The sequence below is a fragment of the Rhyacophila brunnea genome, unplaced genomic scaffold (genome assembly GCF_057557595.1).
Source record: "Rhyacophila brunnea isolate RB1 unplaced genomic scaffold, BYU_Rbru_1.0 scaffold_7, whole genome shotgun sequence".
In the NCBI taxonomy this organism is placed as follows: Eukaryota; Metazoa; Arthropoda; class Insecta; order Trichoptera; family Rhyacophilidae; genus Rhyacophila; species Rhyacophila brunnea.
This window is the reverse complement of record NW_028233339.1, coordinates 45,193,628-45,218,529: the sequence shown is the minus strand read 5'-3', so window position 1 is coordinate 45,218,529 and position 24,902 is coordinate 45,193,628. Positions and strand designations below refer to the sequence as shown.

Here is a 24,902-nt window from a genome sequence, read left to right as displayed (position 1 = left end):
TTATCTAGGAAAAGAGATATTTTTTTGAAAAACCCGAATACGCCATGTTAAGTTACAATTACTCCGTGTTGTTCTCCCGAATGTCCAACTATTCGCACCTGAATATCCAAGTTAATTTCGGTCGAAATAAATCTCTGGCTGAGTTTTTATTTCCCGAATATGACTTTTAGCCAATCAAACCGCGCTGTCGCCGTGCATCTCGCTTCCACATTCACGCTGTCCAGCTCTAAAACAATCACGCCCACTTTCATATTTTTTGGCCGTCCGGAATGCTTAAATTTCGTCTTATTGATATTGTTTTTAAAGTTACTATTGTTTTAATAGTAAATTCATCAAATTTGAAGAGATCATTTATAGCTGATACATTACCAGTTCGCCCTGAACTTATAGTAAAGTTATGGAAGTGAGTATTTTAACCTAAATAACTGCATTTTGTTTTGATAAATGACACAAAATCCCAACGGTTATATGAATTCTACAGTGTGACCCGGCAACTACTATGACGTAAAAAATAATTATTATTTCAAATTATTATTAATTAAACATTGTTTGTCTTTATTTTACTTTTAATCTAGGTATTTCTATGAAAATAAAGGCGATGCTATTATTTATTTTTGAATGCGCTGATAGTTAATTTAATTTAATATGTATGTTAGTAACTATTTATTTGGTAAATATTATATGCTTAGGATATTGGTACCTACCTAATATTAGCAGCGAATGGTAATTAATTTATAGATGCTAATATTTTGTATTGTCATTCCAATAGTTAATATAAAATATTTATTTGGTGGTTTGTAATAAGTTTAATTGTTAATTATAGAAATATATAGATATAATAATATACAGATATATATACATAGATTTTTTTTTTTTTGGAAAAAGTATAAATATAAAATTGTTAGCAAGTACGAGTAAGTACCATCATAAAATATTGGAGAAATCCGTGACGTCGGTTAGTAATTGAAGTAGTAGAGACCTACTTTTATTTAATAAACCAAAACCGATCGCCGATAGTCGCTTGATTTTGAAGAATACTGATGAGCAGGTATTAAAAGGCCAATAGTTAAAGTTTGTCGTCATAAGTATGTCACCTCGTAGCATAGTGGATAATTTGTGGACTGGGTCGTAAACCCAGGAGATGCAGGGACGATTCCTGCCGGGTGTCTTACTTTTTTCAAAAAGATTTTTTCTATTGGTTTATAATATATTTTCTCAGAAGTGATTTTAAAAATTATGTATGTTCAATAATTAGAATGGTACATTCTTAAATCTTGTGAATTATTCGTTGAATAAAAAAAAAAGATTATTAAAAACTATTTTATTACTTATTACGAAAAAAACCGAAAAAAGCGAATGCCGCATGTTATTATTACCTACGAACTTGGATTATTACGATCATTAGGTATTTAAATAGTAAAAGTAATCATTAAAATTATCGTGTAAATAAATATAACATTTGAGGTGCGTACTTTTTGACCACTCAGTAATCCGTGGGCCGTGCAGCAATACGCTACGGTCTTAAGTCCCGAACGTCCTTGTTTTGTCCCGAATATCCATTATTCTGAGAGAGCGCTAAAAATTTCCCGAATATCCACAACGAGTACTTGTAAATAAAACGCATTTTCCGTGCATTTACTGATTTATACCAGTATATTATTCTTGGAATTTATTCTTTGATAATGTTGCAATCATACAGTGTAGAAAAAATGATTGATACATCTACTGATTGTTCATAATACGACAATGAAATTTGTTTTTCGTCTCCTGAAAAATTGACATTTGGTCTATTCGGGAAACAAATCCTATAGCGACGACATGCCGGGGAATATTTTCTATAAATTGTGAAAATAAACCCAAAATGACAAAAAAACGGACATATCAACTTCTGCCATAACTCTACAGAGATAATAAATAGAATACCGATTGGCTATATTCAATACGCCGCACGTTGAAACAGGGTTTTGAATGCATGAGTGTCCTACGAAAATGAACCTCGCATTATGCACGTGCGATAGTGTGTGTAATACACCAACATTAAATGAGCGTAAATGCATAAACCAGGGCAGTTTTCAGTATTAGACGTACAATTTAACCCGGATTCTTCCTTACTCGAGACGGTTACCTGCTATCGCCTTACCCGTTGGGTATTTCAGTTCCCATTATTTCTTCCCTGGTTATAATAGTAGGGCGGGAAAATTATTTCAACACCCCCCCCCCCCCGCTTGTGTGCGCGCCTGGTTGCAAGTTCTAAAATGTATTTGCCTAATTATATCATGTTTTTAATTAATTATAGTTTAATTTTTTTAAATCACCATTTAATTTAATGGGCAGATTGAAATTTAAATATTTAAATAAAGTATTTTCAGACTCCACAATATATAAATAATGCAAAATAAATAACAATCCTGTGGTCAAATGAAAACCTCATCCATAATAAAAATATTGCTGTTCCATTTTGTAAAATGAAATATTGAAAGAATTAAAAACACGATTTTTGTATATCGACAGCGATTGATGTCAGTTGAAGAAAAGGTTCCCAGTGTTCCCACTGAGTATGTCCCGTAGTCGCATTACCCAATTCTGGCTACGTTCGGCAACATACATACAGTTAAATTAAAATTTGTCGCAATTAAGTATGGCTCCTTTAGCATAGTGGTCTATGTGCGTGGGCGCGATACCCGAGAGATGCTGGTTCGATTCCTGCGGACTGGGGTGTCTTACTATTTTCAAAAATATTTTTTCTATTGGTTATAATATATTTTCTCAGAAGTGTTTTCAAAATTATGTATATATCTAGGTAGGTACCTACATACAATAATTTAAAAAAGATTAGTCCTAATTATGTTTGTTCAATAACGTACACACTAAATAAAATAAAATAGTCTAAAAATCAAATGTCTTACATAATTTAAGTAAAGCCTTGATGACATTGAGCCACTTTACAAGCTGCTTGTTGGCGAATTTACAGTCTGCTTGTAAACTCGCCCAGTGTCATCATCGAACAAGCTAACAAGCAGATTGTAAACAATCTACCGAGAAAAGTTGAAAGCCGGGCTACTTTACACGCTACACGCTGGCGTGTGGGCCGATATGCGTCTGCGCAGTGGAGCGATAGTGGCTACCTTCCGGTAAAAAAACGGACTACGTCCTGTCAAAATAGTCACTAGCTTGTGGCTTCTGAGCGAGTGAAAAATTTTGTGTGTCATCATCATTAGCTGACTCGCCCGATTTCAAACTCGCCGACAAGCAGCTTGTAAAGTAGCTCAATGTCATCTTTATAATCTCAATATTATGTATTTTTAATATTTTTCAGACAGATGCTCACATCACGTACACATTTTGGGTTACCAAAATCTGCCAAAATGTATCAGAACCACAATATGTATCGGTATGCCACCAAATTCACGAATGTGAATAATAATAATAATAATAATTGTGGGTTGTGGTTTGGAATAGTGGCGCATCCAGGATTTAATATTGGGGGGGGGGGGCAAGGAGGAGAATGTAATTAATTAGTCCCATAGGCTCTTTTTCTTCTTCATATAATTATTTTTACATATTTTCACAATACACGGCGGTATATTTGTACAGTTTCTCCTAGTTTTTATTAAATTGCTGGCATAACGGCGGTAACCGTTGAGCGTGTCATCAGCGACTGGCGGAATGGAAGTGACTAACAGCGACCATGCTGGACATGTGCGCCTAATATGCTAAAATATTACCTACTCAAATATTATCGGCTGTGCTACCCGCTTGGTCTAGAGAGCTACAATATTTATGCCGAATTCCACTGAAAAAAAAATGTTCTTTTGACTTACACCACCACCGACTTGTGGGTGTAGTCGTTCTTTTCGCCGAATGTTTATCGTCGATTTTTGGTTTTTTAATATTGAGATTCCAAAATATTAATTGAAAATGGACAAAACAAATATTTGTGCATTTAACTTATACACAAACCTACTCAACACAACACAGCCTAATTTTTCGTTTATCGGTCTTTTGTCTATTGCACTCGGTGTACCTACACCTTGGCCCCTACATCCTGAAACGGGCCCTCAGGCTATGATATTTGGCGGGCCCCCTACCTACCGCTAAGATTAAAGGCAGTGTGAAATACTACATTAACTGTTTTCAAATTGTGTTTTAGTTCAAATTAAGGGTACTTATATAGTGAATTATTGGCGATTTTTAATATATCTAAGGTGAGTCGGGGTAAGTGTGACATATAATTCAACGAGATGAATTTCAACCTGGTTCATGATGAATAACAGTTGAAAACTTTACCATATGATCTACAATATCATTACAATTAATATGTACAGAAGGAACCCACTGTTTATCTTACTATAATACGACATTTTAATATTTTTTGATTACTAGTCAGTTTGTTACACTTACCCCAATATTGAGGTAAGTGTAACTAAATTCACCATTATTCCAAAAGTTCTTCAAAACCATAACGTATTATATGCATAGAAAGGTAATATATCATTTAATGGATATTGATTCTTAAATTAAAACTTTTGTATAGATTTTCAACAAAAATGATCTCTATCATTTTTTTGGGGTTAGTGTGTCATACTAATCTATGTAGAGCTAGTGATGTCCCAAAACAAAAATGACGTTTTTTATTAGGTAGGTACTTAATTATTTAATGTGGTTATCTCAGCAACAGGGGTGGTAGGTAAATCAATCAAAGGCTTTTGAAGATTAACTTATAATTTTATTCGTCTTGAAAGAGCACAAATACAAAGTATACAATACAGGAATGCAGAGTAACCCTAAAAATAGTCAGTACTTACATGACAAAGACGTAAGCACTTACAGTAAAATCAAAACGATAAAGAGGTTTGTCGATTGTGTGTGGCATGAGAATAAGTGTACGAAAGAATGAGTTAAATTTAAAATGTTATAATAGCTTCACCAAGAATTAACAGGGTAAAACATTATTTTTTTAGCTCTAAACAGTGAGCATTAACAAACAGTTGATGAAATTTAATATAAGTACCTGATATGATTATTTTCGTATTATTACAAAATTAAATAACAATCAGCAAAAATAAAATGTGGATACAAATAGAGAGTAAGACATAAAAGAAAAAAATAATAATTAATACAAAAAAACATTAAATCTCTAGTAACGTTTTGGGTTTCATTCTCGAATCATTCTTCGTTTTTACTGTACTTACAATTCAAGTTAAGTGCTTACTTACAAAACTATTTATTCTAACTTAATTATTTCGAATTGCAATATTTGAAATTCCATGACTAGGTACCTACTGAATATTGTAACCAGAGATTTTTGTTTTGAAAATTATTTCGCCTCTTCGTCCAGTTGATGGTTGAGGCAATATGCAGATGACATCCTCTTCCTTCACTTCGTAAATGTCTTCTACTCTTGGAAATGAAAACATAATTTCGTTTTCTTTTTTCATCGTCTTAAGTTTTCGAGCAAACTTTGCCAGAATTCTGTCATCTTGCTCAAGTTTTATTATAACCCCGACAAAATGTTTCACAGTTTTTTTTGTAGCAAATTGTACTACAATCCATTTTCCAATCTCTAACATTTCTGAATTAGATGCAACTGCAGTATCATCAAACTGATCAAACAATTAATTGAAGGATCGTTTTCCTCATCGCCGAGCAAATCATTAATATAGTCTTGCATATTATCTTCGCTTTCGTCACTTGATGTCCATGACAAATCTTCTTCTGATGACATGGGTTCGTGTTTTTTTTTGTTTTGGTGTACTTTTATCGGTTTCAATACCTTCTTCTGCATGTTAGTTTTGTCTTGCAATGGCTTTATTTTCTTTTCTATTGGGACATTATTTTTCATTCGCTCTATAACATCATAACATTTAATCACTTCTGCTCCTGGGGCAACCATTTTTCTCTTATTCTTTATATGCGCCTTACTACTGATAGAATTCAGCAAAAGTGTTTCAAACAAAGTTTTTTTCTATATTTTCTGCAGGAAACTTTTGTAACAGTGGCATTTCTATTAAACTTTCGGTAACTTCTTTATTTGGTAATTGAACAACTTTGCAATCCAGAATTATAGGCTTAGAAGAACATTTTTGAGTCGAACAGTCCCCATACAAATTGACGAATTTTTTTCTTCTTCAAAAGTCCCTAGGATTTCGAATTATCTAGGTTATACTGGTATACAAATTCTTACATATAAACATTATATTTCAATTACGAACATGTTCGATCTTCGATACTTCGATCGATATAAATAATGCGTCATGTCCCATCACTAGTTAAAATATTGACTTTGCAAATTCATACAAAATATATGGGGGAAGTGTGACACAATACAAAGGCACACTTACCCCACGTGTTTACTTTCATGGAGGAAGTGTGCCTACTTGATTAAAGGTTTCAAATGCTTATAATTCAGTAAAACGATAACACCACGTGAAGCAGCGTATCAAAACACATATACTCACCAATTTTTACAACCACAATGTGCAGATTTCCGTGTTTTAAAAAATATTTTAGTAACAGCTACCATCTCACTCGTCTACTTAAAAATGTCGTCTGGAGAATAATCCATGTAGTCACCTCAAAAAACATGGTATCGACACCATTTCTGATTATTTTTATAAATCCGTGATCACCTTTCCATAGATGGCATCATCCAATTTGTAGTAGATACTGAGATATCTTAGTAGCTACACTTACCCCAAAGTCACACTTACCCCGACTCACCTTACTTTAATAATGGAGCTGTCAAGTATCGACACATAATAATCAGAAAATATATTGCACAATTATATGATCTAAAATGTTCATGGCCTGCTTCAAGTATAATAGCGCCGCAGGCGACTTTTTTACTATTAAAGCTTATTTATGATGTGTGTTTATCTCGCTTATCTGGTCAACCCGACACGCCGGGCTCGTCACAACCTGAACCCCCAGGCTAGAGCCCTGTGAGCCCTCCCCAGCCATGACATATACTACTCCGGAATTCGGGTGGACACCGAGATTTTTTTGACAGTTCCATTAAGGATTGGGTTTCAACAAAAACCCGACATTAGTGTTTCGAAATTTTTGTGTTAGAAATTAAAATCATTTTTTTGCCTTGTTTTTATTTGTCTAAATCCAAGGTATAGTTTATTGGCTTTCAATTTCAATGTTTAAAATCATTCAGATAATTTTCATGTTTGGGGGGTGCCAGGGCCCCTTGCCCCCCCCCCCTGGGTGCGCCACTGGTTTGGAAGGTAGCTACGAATGACAGGTAATTATTGACACAACGTTTTTGTAGGTTGTCAGTTTTTATTATTGAATTTTCAGAAGGTTATAATTTTACATTTCATGAGTTTTTCTAGTAAATGACAGCAGGGAAATTCAATACGCTTTTTTATTTACTTAACTCTGTTTATGAGCACCGGTTTTCGTATCAATACGGTGCGGCTTTGTTTCGGTACAAGGAAGTATGCCACTATTTTTTCCCATTCAGACACGTGTATAGTGTCATGGAAGGTGACTCGACAAATCGCGGTTGGCGACTGCATAATATTCATAGACGGTACTCTCAAATCATACTTAGTGATCAATCATTCAATAATGGGTAAAGTATGGAAAGGTTGACGGAACGGAATAGTCGTTTTTGAAGTGAAACTTCTTTACTCGCAGTAGGTACAAAAATATTACCGTTAGAATGGATTCGGTTGATATATGAAGTAAATCGTCATAGCCGAATGGAAAATTGAAAAACGCCCGTGGTCAACCTCAAATAACTAACCGTTCGGTTGACAGTCGAGCACGCTACCAATTGCACAAAAATTGAGGCTTTGGAATATGTGAAAAATTTAGAAAACACTGACTGACTATACATAATTACTTGATAAAATATGATCCACTCGAAATCAAAGGAAAAATTGCTTTGATTTCGAGTGGACTGGCCAACTGCGTAAATCGGTCGACGCTCACGAGGGTTAGGAAATACCAACTACAATGAAACGGAAATTGCCGGTTGACACTTACTAGTATACCTACAATCTACATAATGGATGACGAACCTATGGCACGCGAATGTTTCATTTTGAAGAGAGAAAATATACTTTAGTAAGTAGTACCTACTTAAAACAATTTAAAAAATATTTTTTTATAAATACTTAAATAAATATAAGTATTCTTATATATTATTATAATATTAAAAATAATGAAGACATAGCCATGCATGTTTTATTCGGTTTTTAATAATATTTTTACCAATCGATGCGCAAACGGAAATGACGAAATTCGTACATAAATGACAGAGCACACTGTATAAAAAAATAGCAGGCAAATACTCTTTAATAATAATCATTATGTTTAATGTAAAAATATTTAATTGCATAGGTCGGTTCTTAGGATTGCGCAACTAGCGGCCAACATGCTCAGCGTGCGTTAAAATGGAGCTTTTATGTTTTTTTAAAGCATGATCCTGGACATTCCTTAAACGGTGTAGATAATCTTAATTAAGTAAATTAGGTAATTAGATTATCTACAACGTTTAAGGAATGTCCAGGATCATGCTTTGAAAATAGCATAAAAGCTTAATTTTGACGTACGCTGAGCATGTCCCCCCTTAAAACTCAAAATATCTAACATCATGAAGCTAATTATCGCCAGTCATTCAAATATAATATCTAGCGGCTTGTTATTTTCCCAAAATATAATCGCTAAAAATGGACCACCGTTCAGTGATAGAGGTTTAAATGCATCCACGATCTCTTTGAAATTTTTGAAAATTATTCAAAAAAATAAAAGATATGCCTTCGGCTTGAAACACGGCGAATGATAGAATATCAAGAAGTCAATGGTAATTTTTAAACTTTTTAATAGAATTTAACTATTTTTTCATGTTTTTCGCCATGGAAAACCACTTGGCACGTCAAGCAGTCGATGAATATTATTTGGGAAATGTTGACACGCGTACGTAAAAAGGTTCGCTAACCCTGATCTACATCATGTATTCCAAACATTAAATACATTTTAATAAACTATTTTTTTATTCAACGAATAAGACATAAGATTTCAAAGTGTATCATTCTACATACTGAATATACATACTAGAAAAAATCGACGCGCCAGTAGATACAGGTTCAAGTCCCGTCAAGTGTCCTATTTTTTTCGATAAAACCGATTTTTTCTAGTGTGTATATGCATGAGATGTTTTCAAATTATGTATATTCATTAAATACATGTCATGATATTTTGTCAATCGATTTTATAAAATAGGAGCATAAAATGTTCATAGCGGAAAATAGGACATAGATACATATTATTATGAATTATTCGATAAAAATGAAAAAAAGACACCAGACACGGATATTGTCCCTAAAAAAGGAGGACTTCTACTGGGAAAAGAGGACGTCTGGGAACCAGGGCACGAAATGGAACGGAACGCACCGGAGCGCCGTTCCGGCTCGTGAAATTTGTAAAATTATCGCTCCGTCTCGCTCACTTATTTTTATAAAATACACATACGATTTCATAACTACGTAAATATCTTCAGAAAATTTGTCGAGCGCTCCGGTTCGTAAACTTTTCCATTTCGAGCGCTGCTGGGAACCCTATTCATGTTTATACTTATACCCAGTATAACCGTATAATAACCATAATATAATATTAACCCTACAAAATTTTTTCGTTGAAGAATTTCGAAGACCTTTTTAATTTAGTGAAAGTCAAGCTTTATTTTATTAGTTGCATGATACGAGTAGCACTCACACCCTCTTACAAAAGTTCACCAACACAAGAAAGAACGCATTGTGCGCAAGAGAGGGGTAGATAAAATGTATTTTGTTTCATATCAGCGTGGGATAAACAGGCTGCCGTGTCTTGGGTTCCAGTTTCCGCGTGTGCGAGAGGGATAGCTGCCTAGTGATCCTACTTTACAAAGTTTGAGGGTGACAGATGTATCTTCGAGATGTTGCTAACAAATGGCGGGCTGGAAAACAGTATCTTTATGTCGGAATTTTAATGAAATAAAATCTCGTTTATTTAGCAAATTCAAATAAGTAGGTACTTATTGCAAAAAGGCGGAGTCTTACGTATCATAATATCCAGATCTACATTTACCATAGGGTTAAAGGAAATAAATTATATAACACACGGCCACAAAAAAAAACACAAAATAAAGCATCGATGACGTTGACCTACTTTACAAGCTGCTTGTTGGCGAATTTACAATCTGCTTGTAAACTCGTCCAGTGTCATCAACAAACAAGCTAACAAGCAGATTGTAAACAATCTACAGAGAAAAGTTGAAAGCCGGGCTACGGACCGATATGCGTCTGAGCGGTAGGGCGATAATGGCGACCTTCCGGTAAAAAAACGAACTACGTCCTGTCAAAATAGTCGCTAGCTTGTGGCTTCTGAGCGAGTGGGAAGTTTTGTGTGTCATCATCACAATCGCATTAGCTGACTCGCCCGCTTTTAAACTCGCCGACAAGCCGCTTGTAAAGTAGTTCAATGTAATCGAGCCATTAGGGGGCAGTGGCCTAAAATACATAATTGTAAGTACTTGTGTGAGCAGCGTTTGAAATGGAAAATTGTACGAACCGGAGCGGTCGATAATTTTACGAAAATATTAACCTAGTTATCTATTTTTATGGGTATATTAGGTGGGTTGTATTATAAGTGGGTTCGATTTTTTGTTATAAGGCTTATTTAGCTCAGACGGTCAAATTAAATTTTCTATGAGACGGAGCGATAATTTTGGAGATTTTATGAACCGGAACGGCGCTCCGGTGCGCTCCGGTCATTTCGAGACCTGTGTAATATCGAGCATGTTCACATTCTAAGGTCACTTTAGTCTGACATACCTATTAAATTTAATAGATGATGGAAGTGTTTGGAGCGTACGACACGAATTAATATTTTTGGACACAATAATTTATCATTTCTAGAAATCGAGGAATCATTGTAGTAAAGTAATTCTTATAAAAATAATAATAATTAAAGTTATTATTCATCCCGTGATACCTACTCTATTATATAATAACTTTTCGTACATAGTTATTCCATGCGACAGCATACACTTGGGTCCCATTTGGGTCGCAATATCCAGATTGCATTGTACATAATAAGCTAATGGTAGTATTGTAAAGTTCAAGTGAGTGCAAATATGCAACCCGTTTCGAAAGTGTACAATACCCGGACTGTACAATATTTTTTTATCACAAAGTATAGGCGTTGACTCTAGTTGAAATTTACAACGATAATCAGCATATTATTGCGCAACCCTGACACTATGTTTACTGTAGACTGGTGTGAATGACTGCATGATATCACAAACTGACAGCATAATGCAGTCTGAGTCATCTTTTAATTAAATACCTAACTAGCGGGGCTCACTCTATGGCTGCCTTCGGCCCCTCTACCCCTGTTCACCACCCTTCGCGCTCAGAACGGCAAACGCACACTAATGAATGCAATCGTTATGTTCTATTATCTCGAAAAGTAAATCGGGAACATCAAATTTTTTTTTTATATTTCTGTCTGTAAATCGACCACGAATCTTTAAGTAAATGTTTAAGATTCATAGTATCATTAGGAATTTATAGTTTTTTTAAGAACGCAATATTTGGAAAAGTTGAGAAATGTGAAATCCGGAGATTTATGGAAGATATCTACCGTTTTGACTATAAAGGTATGTAGATTGGTAGGTGTAATATCCAAGAAATTTCTTCTTTGTATGATCCCATTTTACAAAATTATTTGAGATCTATTCAATGATAAACAATGTGGGGAAAATTTCCCGATTAAACTATAAATAATTACAAGATAAAAAGAAATTTTTATATACCACGTTTTTAAATTTTCTGTTGAATCATATAAACTTGACAATTCTATGTATTAATAAATACTTTTGTTATACTTGATAGAAATACTGAATAAATATAGAATACTGAAATGTCATTTTGACATTTCATATTGATTTCCATAGTAACGCACGTATATATTAATAATTTAGTTGCTAGAACCCCCTTAGCTACCAATAATAGTGTTTTACTTTTTACGAATTTTTTCCGAAATAACTTTCCATACAAAACAGAATTAACTGAAAATGAATTCAATTCTGCTTAAAGATGGCTAAAAGTATTAAAAGAATGCTTTGTCGTCGTGTTCTGATATTATATTCTAAAAGTTTCAAATATCTATTTAATCGGGAAGTTAGTTAAAAATCGATTGCAGAATTTAGACAAACAAGAAAAAAATTGTACTGGACAAACAAGAATACGAGCTAATAAAAACGTGGTAAAATAATATGATGAACGGATTCAAGCGGGCAACCCTCTTTGCTGTAACTAGGGTTACCAACTTTTTTGAGAAAATTCCGATAGAAATGAGAGTCGAAAGCTTTTTTCAGCTTTTCTGGGATGTATAAAGGATTGCGTACCGGTACATAATGAAAATCAATATTTATATATTTTTATTACCTAAATGTTTAACGGTTTATTTATAACTACGATAAGGGTCGATTTTTAGAAATTAAAAAAAATCCATTTATTGGTTAGTACGGATTAGTGTAAATCCCGATTCCCGGATAATCTCTAACCGAGATCCTGGACTAGGGCTGCCGGGGCCGAGCTAACTCGTCAAAGTATGTCGCGTCAGGTCATGGACGAGTTAACTCGTGCTTTCTTGTAAACGTCATAATTTCTGAATAAACTGTTGGCGTATATTTTCTAGACAATATATTTATCATTTTAGTGTGAAAATATTCACGATAAACTCGAGAAACATGTTGATTTGACAAGTTTTCACAAATATTTATCATTCTGTTCCTATTTCATATTTTTTAAAGAGATTTATTTTATTCAAAAAATAGCTGGACTACAAGTGTCCACCTAGTAAAAAATGGCTGGCAGTGAAAAGGTTAATTCCGGGACGATCATGGCCAAAGGACAGTGTTGGCAACCCTAATTGTAACCCCTAAAGCCCATGTATCAAACCGACGACCGACACTATCGAATTCGATTCGAATGTACCGAAGTAAATTATTTGATTGAATAGATTACAAATAAATTTAATTGATATTTCGAATTTATTGCCTGTCTATAAAATAACTGATAAGATACTATTACATTTATAGCTGTTTATTTTTTACGAGGCGTCAATGGGCTGTAAATTGTAAGGCGGGGTGAGGAGTGATCAGCGCAAGCGCACACGCCTGGTCGATAGTCGTCGAAACAGTTCGGCTCTAGAGCCGCGGGAGAGCGCTGCGTCCGGCGGATCGCGCATGCGCCGCCTTCGCTCTCGCCCCTACCCTCCCCGCGCCCCGGCGCGTTCAAAAACGCTGTCGTACTCCTCAATGAGTGGTCGCGTTTACGCTAGACGTGAAACCTTCGTAAACAATATTACTTCAAACTAATCCCGAATAAAAATAAACCGTGAATCTATTCCCACTGCTGGCAATAATTTATTTTATCTATGTACGTTTGAATTTGGAACGAAGCGCTTGGTGCGCTTTCGGAACGTATATTATTTTATTTTTTTCATAAAAAAAAACAATTTTTATTGATGTGTTTCGAGGTGAAACTTTTCATTAAGAGGTTTTAATTTTTAATGATCGGGTCACAATAATTTGTCATTAATAACAAGTCGTCTTATATTTTGTGGGTGGGAAAGTGTTGTGTGCACGGATTCACGTGTCGGTTTACTCGATCGTGACATTTTACAATACAGCAGTCAGCTGTCGCCTCTTCTCGTGAAACGTCCGAACGTAAAAGTTCGCTCACAAAAACATAAAACGTCAGTTTTGCGGCTTGCTAAAAGCTCAGCCGGAAATCTCACTGCAGTGTACCTTCTACCTAAACTACAAACTTTCTTGTTATTATTGCAGTAGTAATAAACAAACTTATTTATTGCATATTGTATTATTCTGTCATTAGTCGCGATCAGTGAATAAAATGTGAATGATTACAAATTTGTTTATGTGTGTTTTGAAATAGTAATATTTATTTCTAAGATAAATACATTACATTTCACCGAGTTCTTGGAGAAGATGGGGATTGCTGCCGACTTAAAAGTGTAAAACTGAAAGGTTACTCATTTTCTGACCAGGTGATATCAAGGAAATCATCATGCTTCTGAAGATTGTTCTCTTCTGCATCATAGGTAAGATCCATAGACTAATATATATTTTTGCCGTACTTATTATGTGTTTAGTTCGATATCTATGGAAAACAATCTTTCAAAAATCGAACAGATATTATCTAAAATTCATTTCTACATATTATTTTATTCTAATGTAGGTAGGCAACTAAGTACTCAATTCGAATACACATTACATACCTACCTATATTCCTATATAGGTAATATGTATGGGAAGGTACTTAATATATTTTTATAATGATCATGTATACATTAACATTGACGATTGTAAAACAGCAGATTGTCTTGGTTGAACGCGACTCTGGATGAAAAACGTTGTTATTTTTACTCAACTTTACAACAATTATTAATTAATTTACTTCCCACATTAATAATAGTGAGGTTCGATGTATCGGACGAGTAATAAGGAAAAGCGGTGGAGGGGGAACTAATACTGTCGGCGATAGCGGTCATAGACAATTTACACGGTAGGCTCTGCCTACTTCTTACACACGAGAAGAAATGGCATCTGCGCACTTTATCTACTGTGATGTCACTATATCATAGTTATTGACAATTTACATATACGACTGCGCAGCCTTTCATGTGTGGATAGAAAAAAAAAACAACATACCCAGATGATTTGGTTTAAAAATACTGACTAATTATAATTAGGTACATACGTTGGTAAATCAGTTTTTTCGCCTGCGGCGTCTTTAACTTATGTAAATGAATCACATTCATTAAGCTTTTTAGCTCAGCACTACAACCCTGCTTAAGCTTCAATTACATTGAGCTTCTTTACGAGCTGTTTGTTGGCGAATTTATAATCTGCCTGTAAAGTCGCCCAGTGTAATCATCGAACATGTTAGCTTCTTCGATGATTACACTGGGCGACTTTACAGGCAGATTATAAATTCGCCAACAAACAGCTCGTAAAGAAGCTCAATGTAATTGACGCTTTAGAGAAATGACATATAATATTATCGCCGACATCCGATAACGACTATGGTACGGGAAGAAGACGATTACATTTTGTAGCATTTTATTTATTTTGGTATACGTCTCCATAATTGATTTCCAATTATTTATGACACTGTATATTGGGCATAACGCACAGGGATCTAACAATAACTTATTGAATAAGGGAGCAAACAGGGGGCAAGTCACATCGGTAGAAAAACGGATGATCGCTGGTCAAATTTCGTCATCTAAATACATTAAAAAATCTCATTAATCCACTGGATCAATTAGAAGCATAATGGAGCTACCTACCTACCTACGTCATTACGAAAGATTAAGGACATAGGATCATGGAGACAGCAAGTAGAGTCCTACATCTAGCAGTACATCGAGAGCCTGGTAAATATTTATTATTACTGTGTGCCTTACCTACAAATGATCCGATGTTCGAGTTGCGTGGGGTATTATTTAATCAATATCCATAAAAACTATCAAAATAAATTGTAAATTTACGAACTGTTGTGTGAACCAGCGGTCAGTAGAATACTTTTTTTTAATTGAAAATAAATTCAATATATTCGGCCCGTGATGAAGCAATCGATACTACGAGTATTATTATAATTAACTATCTATTCGATAAATCAACTGGTTCTAATGGCTCCCAATCTTGTACGTAAAGATATGTAAAATTAATATCAAATACGTAATAAGTAGGTACTTAATTACCTATAAGTATACAGCGGTTTTACAACTTTAGATTTAGATTTATCTACAATTAATAGGGGTTGTGCTCGAAAATTCTCGAGAAATGATCAGAAAAGGCCAATTTCTAATCTCGAATTTTTTTTTTGCGAAATTTCGTGAATATTAATTTCTCGAGAAATCATCAATGAGATTCTCGAGAAGTTGTTAGTAGGATGATCCGTCCAAGAAAATTTGATTTCTCCGTAATATTTCTCTAAAGAAGTTCTTGACTTCGATGTTGAACGATTTTTTTAATTACCTACCACTTAGGTAATTTTGATTCGGCTTAGAGAGCTAAGAAAAGTGTGTTGAATGTGGACTTTCAATGTGGACGGATTTTATTGAATTTCTCAAGAAATCAAAAAAAAAAAACAATGGAATCTCAAAAAATCACAAGCTCTAGATCATTTTTCTTCAACCGGTGGTCAACGGACCGGCGCCGGTCCGCAAGAATTTTTTGCCGGTCGACGAAAGCTTTCACTATGCTTTCAACGGACTATACCTGCTTATAATTGTCATAAGTATTATAATTCGGGGAATTCCCATTAGAAAAATACTGGCCGCTGAATCAGCATTTCCATATCTACTGAAATTGCAATAATATTTTTGCTAATATACTGAATTTTTTATTTTTTTCTGAAATCCAAGAAATCTACTGATATTTGCGTGTTTTCCATATTTTTTGTAAGTTAACCGATGATTATTTTAATAATAAACTTGAAAAGATTTACGCACGCCTTTTTTGATGTGGATTAAAATTATCTACCTAAAGGCGGCATTTTGCCCATTGACATCAATCATTATCATTGTTACTAATAACTTAATATTATTATTAAACACTGCGCAAACTTGGACGCTGCAACCATGTCTCTCAAATTTGCTTACAAAGAAGCAGCATCAGATGTCGCAATAATCAATAATTGTAATTAACATAAGATTTAACAAATAAAATTTTAAGTATCTATATTGGTTTCTATTTCTGGGTGATACCGGTCCGGGAAATATTTTTCCTATGTTCGCCGGGCCGCGAGTGTTAACAGGTTGAAAAACACTTCTCTAGTTAAGATAATAGCTATGTGACTCACAGAGATACATAATATCGACTAATTATTAAGGGTAGTAACGAAAGGTAACAAAATTAGCTATCGTTTATGGACAAAACAAAAAGCTCAGTTTTTGGTGTACCTACACATAAGTATTTTAGGGTAAGGTAAATAGCTTCACACCCCTTGTATGTATGTTTTAGGGGTAAAGTTTTTTCGAAAGCGGTAAAAAGGTGTCTCGTAATAACCAACAAAACGACATCACACCGAAAAGAGATTTGAAACGCGAAAGAAATTTTGCATCTCCACAACATTCCAGAAATGCTTTGAAGCCGTTGCACAGATTCTGGATAAGGGAATTACACCAAGAAAAAAACCCTCCATGCAAAATACTTTCGTTGCCTTTTTGCAAATTTGATAGTAATATGTTCACCAGTGGCTAGAATTCTGTACAAGACGATTATGGGACGTTTACCTAGGTTAATAATAATTATTACATTCAATTATTAGCGTTAATACTAGGGAACGGAGGGTGAGTATATATTTTTTCAGCCGGGGTCGATTCACTGCAGGCACATGAAGGCCTCCCCCAGCTCCCTCCACTCTTCTCGGTTCCTTGCTTTTCTCTACCACGTACTTCCACCAAACCTGACAAGTTCGTCAATCCAGCGGGTTTTGGGGCGCCCCTAAACAGTACAAATTAATTACAAAATAATGGATTGTATTTTTTTGTTAATATTCTCCCGCACGTAATGTCGAATATGCATGTGTCGCACAACCAATAAAAAGGTAGAATGATTACTGATTGTAAATGCAGCCATATCTTTTTTATCAACAGTAATTTTATTATAAATGGTAGCATTTCTCACTGGGAATTAAAAAAACACCCTTATCAGCTAAAGGGTTATAAATCCGATGATGATTTTAACAATACAAGAATAGATAGACGAAATAATTGAAATCGGAATCCGATTAAAATTTGTACCCACCTACTTATCTTCAAAGTACATACAATACATTACCGATTAGGTACATTGAAAAAAACATACATCACGACTCCCGATAAATTGTATCGATTATTTTTATTATAATGCAGGTTATTGCGACAAATCATGCAATTTAATTTCGTGATTTTAAAACAATGTTTTTGTTTATTTCTACGATATTTGATTTATTTGTGTTAACAGGGATATAATCTTTAGAATGCCATTTTTTTTCTTTCTTTTTACCATGTCCGATCCTAATAGGATCATAATATGGCCCTCCACAGAGTGGAGGTCTGTATAACCAAATTTTTGTTTTTACGAGAAATGGATGTCAGCCATTTTCTCAACCTATTAGGTCCATACTCAGACTCCAAACACAAATTGAAAAACAATATATGTAGGTATGTGTATTTTTGCCAAACCCAGGATTCGAACCTGGGATCCACGACATTATAAGTAGTGCTTAAGCCGCTCGGTCATCGTGGGCGTCAACTTATTAATCATTTATCTTCTTGTCTTTCTGAAGGTTATAGCGTCCCGTAACCATAACTACTATCGTAGAATTAACAAAAAAATGTTTTAAAAGCACTAAAGTGGACTCTGCAACGTCAACAGAATATATTTAATTAATTTTACTGTATGTATGTCAATATGGGAAATGCGGAGTCTAAAAAAATTGGAATTCGATATTTTCCGAGAATAAAAAATCAGCCGTAATCAAGTCGTTTCGTTTATGCGGACTGTGCAAGTGTCAAATTCCAATCAAAATGCTGCGTTTTACGTGCTCGCAGATTACGTCGAACGAAAGCCGACTATTTCTTCATTGGTTTTGTACGAATAACGAAAAACTGATTGAGAATCGGTGACCTAACTAATATTCCTCGGCGTGGGATTACTATTTTAAATTAATGTTTATCATAATTTAGCCCACAATTTTTATTAAAATGTAGCTCTAAAAGATTGTAGGTGTTGATTGCTTTTTCTCCCAGTGTCTATTATGGCAAAATATCGTATGGCTAAGTGGACATTTCCCTAAGTAACTTGTTAAACGCCGGTGTATTTTACTCACTATAAATTATTTCTGACATATCTACGAGTATTATGGCGGTAGGTAGGTATATCTATGCTCTAGTCTAGATTGTATAAATATGTTTCAATCAGCTGTAAACCGTGTTCACATTAGATTAGTTAATACTTTGATTTGTATTTTTTATTCGTGATTTTTTCGTTCATATCGCGCGTAGGAGTCGCAAAGGGTGGATGTAAGCTGTGAAGATCAGACAGAAAAATGCATGCCCAACACGGTCTACCTATGGAGTTTGTATGCTGCGGATAATTGTGACATAATATTCGTAAGATTATGAGTGCCTAGTATACATCAACCAAGTGGTTTATATCTACGCCAATGATTCAGTAGGGCTAATTTATATTTTTTCTAATGTTCGCGGCCATAGGAAAAGTATTTTTTTCTTTCTTTTTCTTCTTCGTTTTTTAATGATTCACTGATAATGTAAATGCATGAATAATATGTAGGAGTTTAGTAAATACACGTCCAATATTGTGAATTGGGGGCTCTCATGGTGCAGTGCGTAATGCACTGGTCTTCCATCTGGGAGTTCTGAATTCGACACAATATATTTATGTTATTTTGTTTGTGATCGTTCAAAATAACGAATGACCACCTTGTACGAAAAAGCAAGGACATGGTTAATAATAATTACAAAAAATAATATTGGAATAAAAAAAATATAATTTACTGCCCGCGAACAATCGCCGGGCTCAAAATGGCTGTTTAACAAACACAGTATTTTCAACGTTTGTTTGGAATTGGAGTATGGATCTGATAGATCAGTAGTGCATAACCTATTTGAAATAAAGGCGAATTTATCCATTTTCTAATTTTTCACGGGCCGCAGTGGGTAAAAGTGTTGAAAAATAATGATATACATATTACACATACATTTTATTATTTTTAATTTGATAGTTACATATCAGCTACTCCAATCTCTCCACTCTGCATTACGTAGGTACATATGTATTTGCACGATATAACTTAAGTAGTACCTATACTTAAAGGAAATTACAATTTTGTCGTATTCAATGACAAATTTGGTGATAAAGTACTTGTTATTTTGGGTGGCAAGAAAGTGCCATTTTGTGATAGATTGAGCAAGTGGCTAACTAACATCTCTCGTAAAAACAAACAACTGTTAATACAATCTCCACTAATAATCCTCATAGGATCGAACGTGTAGATTTGACACACACACTTTTAACATAGTAATCAACATATTTTACATACCACATGCACATCACGCACAATTTCCGTCCTAGACACCTCGCGGAAAAATATTTATACTAGACCGGACGCAAACCGAAACATGTGTAATACGTATTTGTTCATAACAAAAAATGTGTTCTACGACATTTATTATAGCATCTCTATAACATGCATATCTTCAAAACTAAACAGTTAAAAGCACAGATCAATATTCCACTGGCGCGCCGTGTGGACTCGACATTATTGTAATTAATTAGCCCACACGAAATCCATTTTGCTGAAATGAATGCCTCCAAAGTGAGGCTGGTGACGAAACAAACACGTTTTTATCGCGAATTTTAATGGCCGCCATTATGAGAGTATGAAATAAGTACCTATATTAATTTCGATCTTCTCGTCACGTAGTCGACATTTTCATGAGAACCTCAAAAGCGACGAAAGTGCATGCTTAGTCCTCAATCAGGGGTAGCGGAGTCGTAGTTGTGAAATATCGTATTTATTGAATTGTCGACCACTCTTTTTCGTAAACGCATTCTATTTAAATACGTTTTTAATACTTAATTAATCACAAGTATGCCCAATTTTAAGTAGTCTGTGATCTACTATCCAATATCACAGCTGACAGTCATCTCCCACTCTCATTGAACAAACGTATTATATTTTGGTTGGAGATATTGACGCGTTATAAATTAAAATTACATATAAATAAATACACAATTTCCCATTTACCGTGAAAAGTTTTCGTTTTCTTCTGGGCACTCATTGTCAAACTATTCTCCTACTGGTAAGGGGAAACTCAGTTTAAAGCGCAATGTTCACATTTTATTTTTCTCTCACTCTTGTGGCAAGCCGTGAGTGATGCAATAAGAATTAATTGTGATACGATGAGTCATTCAGGCTGTCTCATGGTTAATTTGAAGACGACTTTCACATACGCTAGAGTTAGGGTAATCAATTACTATGGCAGTATCTGACAGGCCGCAGATTTTTAACAACACACGTTGAATGTAGAGCGAAGCTTTTACTATAATCGCTGTAATACCGATAATTTGTGGCTTAGGATTTCATAATTATTCAAACAAATGTCATTGTGTGTTTAATTTTTTAGATTATGCAAATCAATAGACAGTTGCTAGTAATTTTAATTTAAAGTCGGACGAGATAACTCGCGAAATTTGTATGTACGGCCTGTCGTTCACGACCTGATAGAGCGAGATAACTCACTGAAGGCATAATGCTCTCCTTTTAAAAATTCAATTAAATCCTATTATATTATTACAACTGAATGTACACGCTTTTTACATTTTCACGGCTCAATTTCTAATGACCTATGTTTCGATCGACCAAAATCCATCCCGTCATCGACGCGTTGAACATGCCTGATCCAACACAAGCGAAAATATACCTAAGCCTGTCTCTATTACACCCATCAGTACGTACATGTTTGATAAAGTCGACAGTTTCGTTTGCCTCTGGTCTCTCGTGATTCGTGAACCGACAACGACATCATTATATTACAGAGGGAATTAATCGGATAATCATGTCGTCTACTTCCGTCTATTAACATTTCAAGTACATACCTACCGCCTAATACCTCACCGGACCAAGAATACGCTTTTCACATACACCTGTTAAGCCTGTGTTAAGTTACGCCTTGGAATCCTGGACATTAACTTTTCGTAATGATCAAGTTTTTATAGGCCAATTCGGGACAAAAACAATGTTGATCTCTACAGTCTGCGCGAAGATTGCAGAGCAGTTCAATCAATGTAAGATTGGGATACTGCTCTAGCTAGAATATGAGGCGGTAAAGAATTAAGGCCACACCTCAGCTGAGGCATGGAAGTACATGCGGAACATTTTTTAGTCATCTTTTCACGATTTAAGAATATATTGCTCCGACGCCATCACAACACAAATTGACGTACTCACAAGTCGACTATCGCTCTCCGAATGGCAACGCGGCCGAAATTACGTCCCACATAGTGTTAAAATTATTTGCCATTTCACCTATGTATGCTAAAAAGAAGCTGGCTAAAAAATCGCCGGCTAGATGGAGCGCTATCTTGGTGTATCGAACTGGAAAGCGGCCTTACAATCAATTACACATGTGGACAGATTTGTTAGAGGATGCCAGGACCCACTCCGGGTTGTCGCAATTCTCAGTGATGATGGCCTTTTATCGAAACAAATTCAGAGTCGGATATTTTTATTGTAGATAGATACATACATACAAGTCCCACTTTAAAATGGTAGACTTACTGTGACATAAAACATAATTTTAATGAATGCGACGGCATGAATGAGTGATGTAAAAATATCTATTACGAAGTAAATAATAATTTTATGTAATCAGTTCTTATCACATTGTATGACATTTTGCATTCGTAATCTTCGTTTCGGGTCGCCGCCGACTCTAGTGCAGTGACTATTAATAATATTAATTTATCAGTTTATTAATAGTTTACGAATGAATGAAGGAAATGCATAAATTTACTATTTTATACTTTAACTCAGGTCTGGGAAAACTTTTTGGATGAAGGGCCACATTAGGAATATAAAATGTACGGCGCCGCAAGTAAAATATTATTTTTTAGACATATATTATTTATTATCATGAAAAAGGAATTTCAACAATGTCAACTTGTAATTTTTATTCTAAAAATCATGTTGTGAACGTCCTGAATTAATAATTTGTTATGTACTCAACGTGTCTTTCTTAATAAGTAAAATAAATAAACATAAATAAATAAATGATTCTCTAATTGCCAACAATTTAATGAGAATAATGAAACTGTTTTACTTTCTTCATAATTTTTAAATTTCAGGTGTTAACTTTGTAGTTGAGATTCAAACTGCTTGTAAATGTTCATCGGCGAAGCTTGGTCGTAGAGAGTGTTTATTGATATTCATAATTGAAAATGTTTGTTCACATTATTTTGTAGGGATCCAAAACTAACCAATATTTTTCAAGCAGAATCTTTAAGTTGTTCCAATTTATCCGAATTAAGACTAATGTCAAATTTGCAGATTTCTTCTTGACGATGCCCTCTCTAGTTATAGTCCAAACTATTAGATCTGGTTTTTTTGATGAGAACTGCGTAAAACAGTGGTTTCCAAACATTATGTTACTACGCCTCCCTTTTAAAAAATCTTATCTTGGCGCCTCCCCCCCCACCTTTATTCCATTAAATAATACAGACACCTTTTTAAATAGTCAACAATGTACTAATACAAAAATGAACAAAAAAATATAAAAATAAACAAGGTTTTAGTATTTATATTGTATTAATTTATAAATTAATTCGTTTTTCATGCGACTAATGTGCTTGTTTATTAGCACAATCAATTTCAATAGTAGTCAATCCAAATTAATCATCGTTCATTGACAAATGGATTTTACCATGGGCCCCACATCTTGAAGCGGGCTCCCAGGCCAGGATCTTTGGCGGGTCCATGACATGACCCGGCTCACGGCTAGCTCAATAATGCTACCGGGCCGTCACTGAGGAGACTAGTGATGAACTAGGAGAGGTGGATCTCCTTTGTAGTATCACAACTTTTGAATTCCCGAATAAAACTCTCAGCTGGTGTGGTGCCGAATTTATTCAGGTACTAGAGTTCACGGTCACACAATAAGGTTAACTGTCATTGTTCCCGTAATTAAATCTCATTAAAGTATCAGCAAACTATTTATTTGTTCACTATAGGATCTCTGTGAAATCTTTCACAAGTTCCCAAAAAGTCACACCTAATTCAGAGAATGTGTACGCAGATATTCTTTGGATATTTTTAATTCATGAAATATTTTCCCATAAGAAAGAAAATATAAATTATTCTGGTCACACAGTATTAGGTTTATAAAAGAATAGAATTATTTTATTGTTGTTTATAAAGTTTATTTATGTTCACAGTGTATTTACAAATATTTATTTGTGTTTACAGACTTGTTTACAAAAGGTTTGCTTAATGTTTACAAATTTATTTACTAAAATTAGTTTTTATGTTTATGAATTTGTTTACTAAAATTTATTTTATGATTATGTTTACTTAATAAAGTTTCAAAAATTTATTTTATAATCCCGAAAAGATTTGTAAAATTTATTATTACAGACTGAGTTTATTAATTTGTTTTTATAAAACAAATCCGATCGCGTAATTTATCCCGATTACGTCACCTCGTAGGATGAGTAATGAAAAATAAAATTACTCCGCGTGTACGTCACTACCGGCAGATACGTGCTATTCGCGCTGCGTTTTAGCGGCCGACGTCACTACCGACAGATACGTGTTATTCGCGTTACGTTTTGCCCGCCGAAGGGGGACTTACTGGTACGTATGAATCGCGAATGTACTGAGAACCGTGTCTCACAACTTGGCAGTGAGGACTGCTGCTTGTTGAAGATCGCCGGTGAAGAGTGTAGAAACTAATGATTTTACGGGAAAAGTGGTCGCCTTTTATACCCTTCGGATAGAGGTTTAACAGGAAACAGTCCGTAAGGGATAGCAGATGTATATCTTTCTCTCACGGGATAAATTTACATATATCTCCCGTTCCTGGCAACTTTCTAATAGAGATATCTTCTAATTAAATCGGGTTAAAATTACTCTACCTTATTTTCACAAAATAAAGTTTCAATAGGGGTGTTTCAAGCACCCTCTAGAACAAGTCCCTTAAATACGCGGTGGCGATGACGTAAGCAAAGTAGTTGATTTTATATGATTTTTCGTGTTCAAACGAAGGGGAAAGTTTCTAGCTTTCCATCGAGGTATCGGAATAAGTAT

The 24,902-nt window shown here is 34.7% G+C and overlaps 1 protein-coding gene across 1 annotated transcript in view; it reads left to right on the top strand.

Annotated features, from left to right (window-relative positions):
* The first annotated feature begins 13,386 nt into the window (after positions 1–13,386).
* dtn (transmembrane protein 132C dtn) overlaps positions 13,387–24,902 on the top strand; it is a 588,875-nt gene continuing 577,359 nt past the window's right edge. Inside the window, exon 1 of the mRNA XM_085958344.1 lies at positions 13,387–14,124. Coding sequence (XP_085814470.1) covers positions 14,091–14,124 — 34 coding nt within the window. The 5' untranslated portion in view covers positions 13,387–14,090. The remainder of the gene's footprint in view (positions 14,125–24,902) is intronic.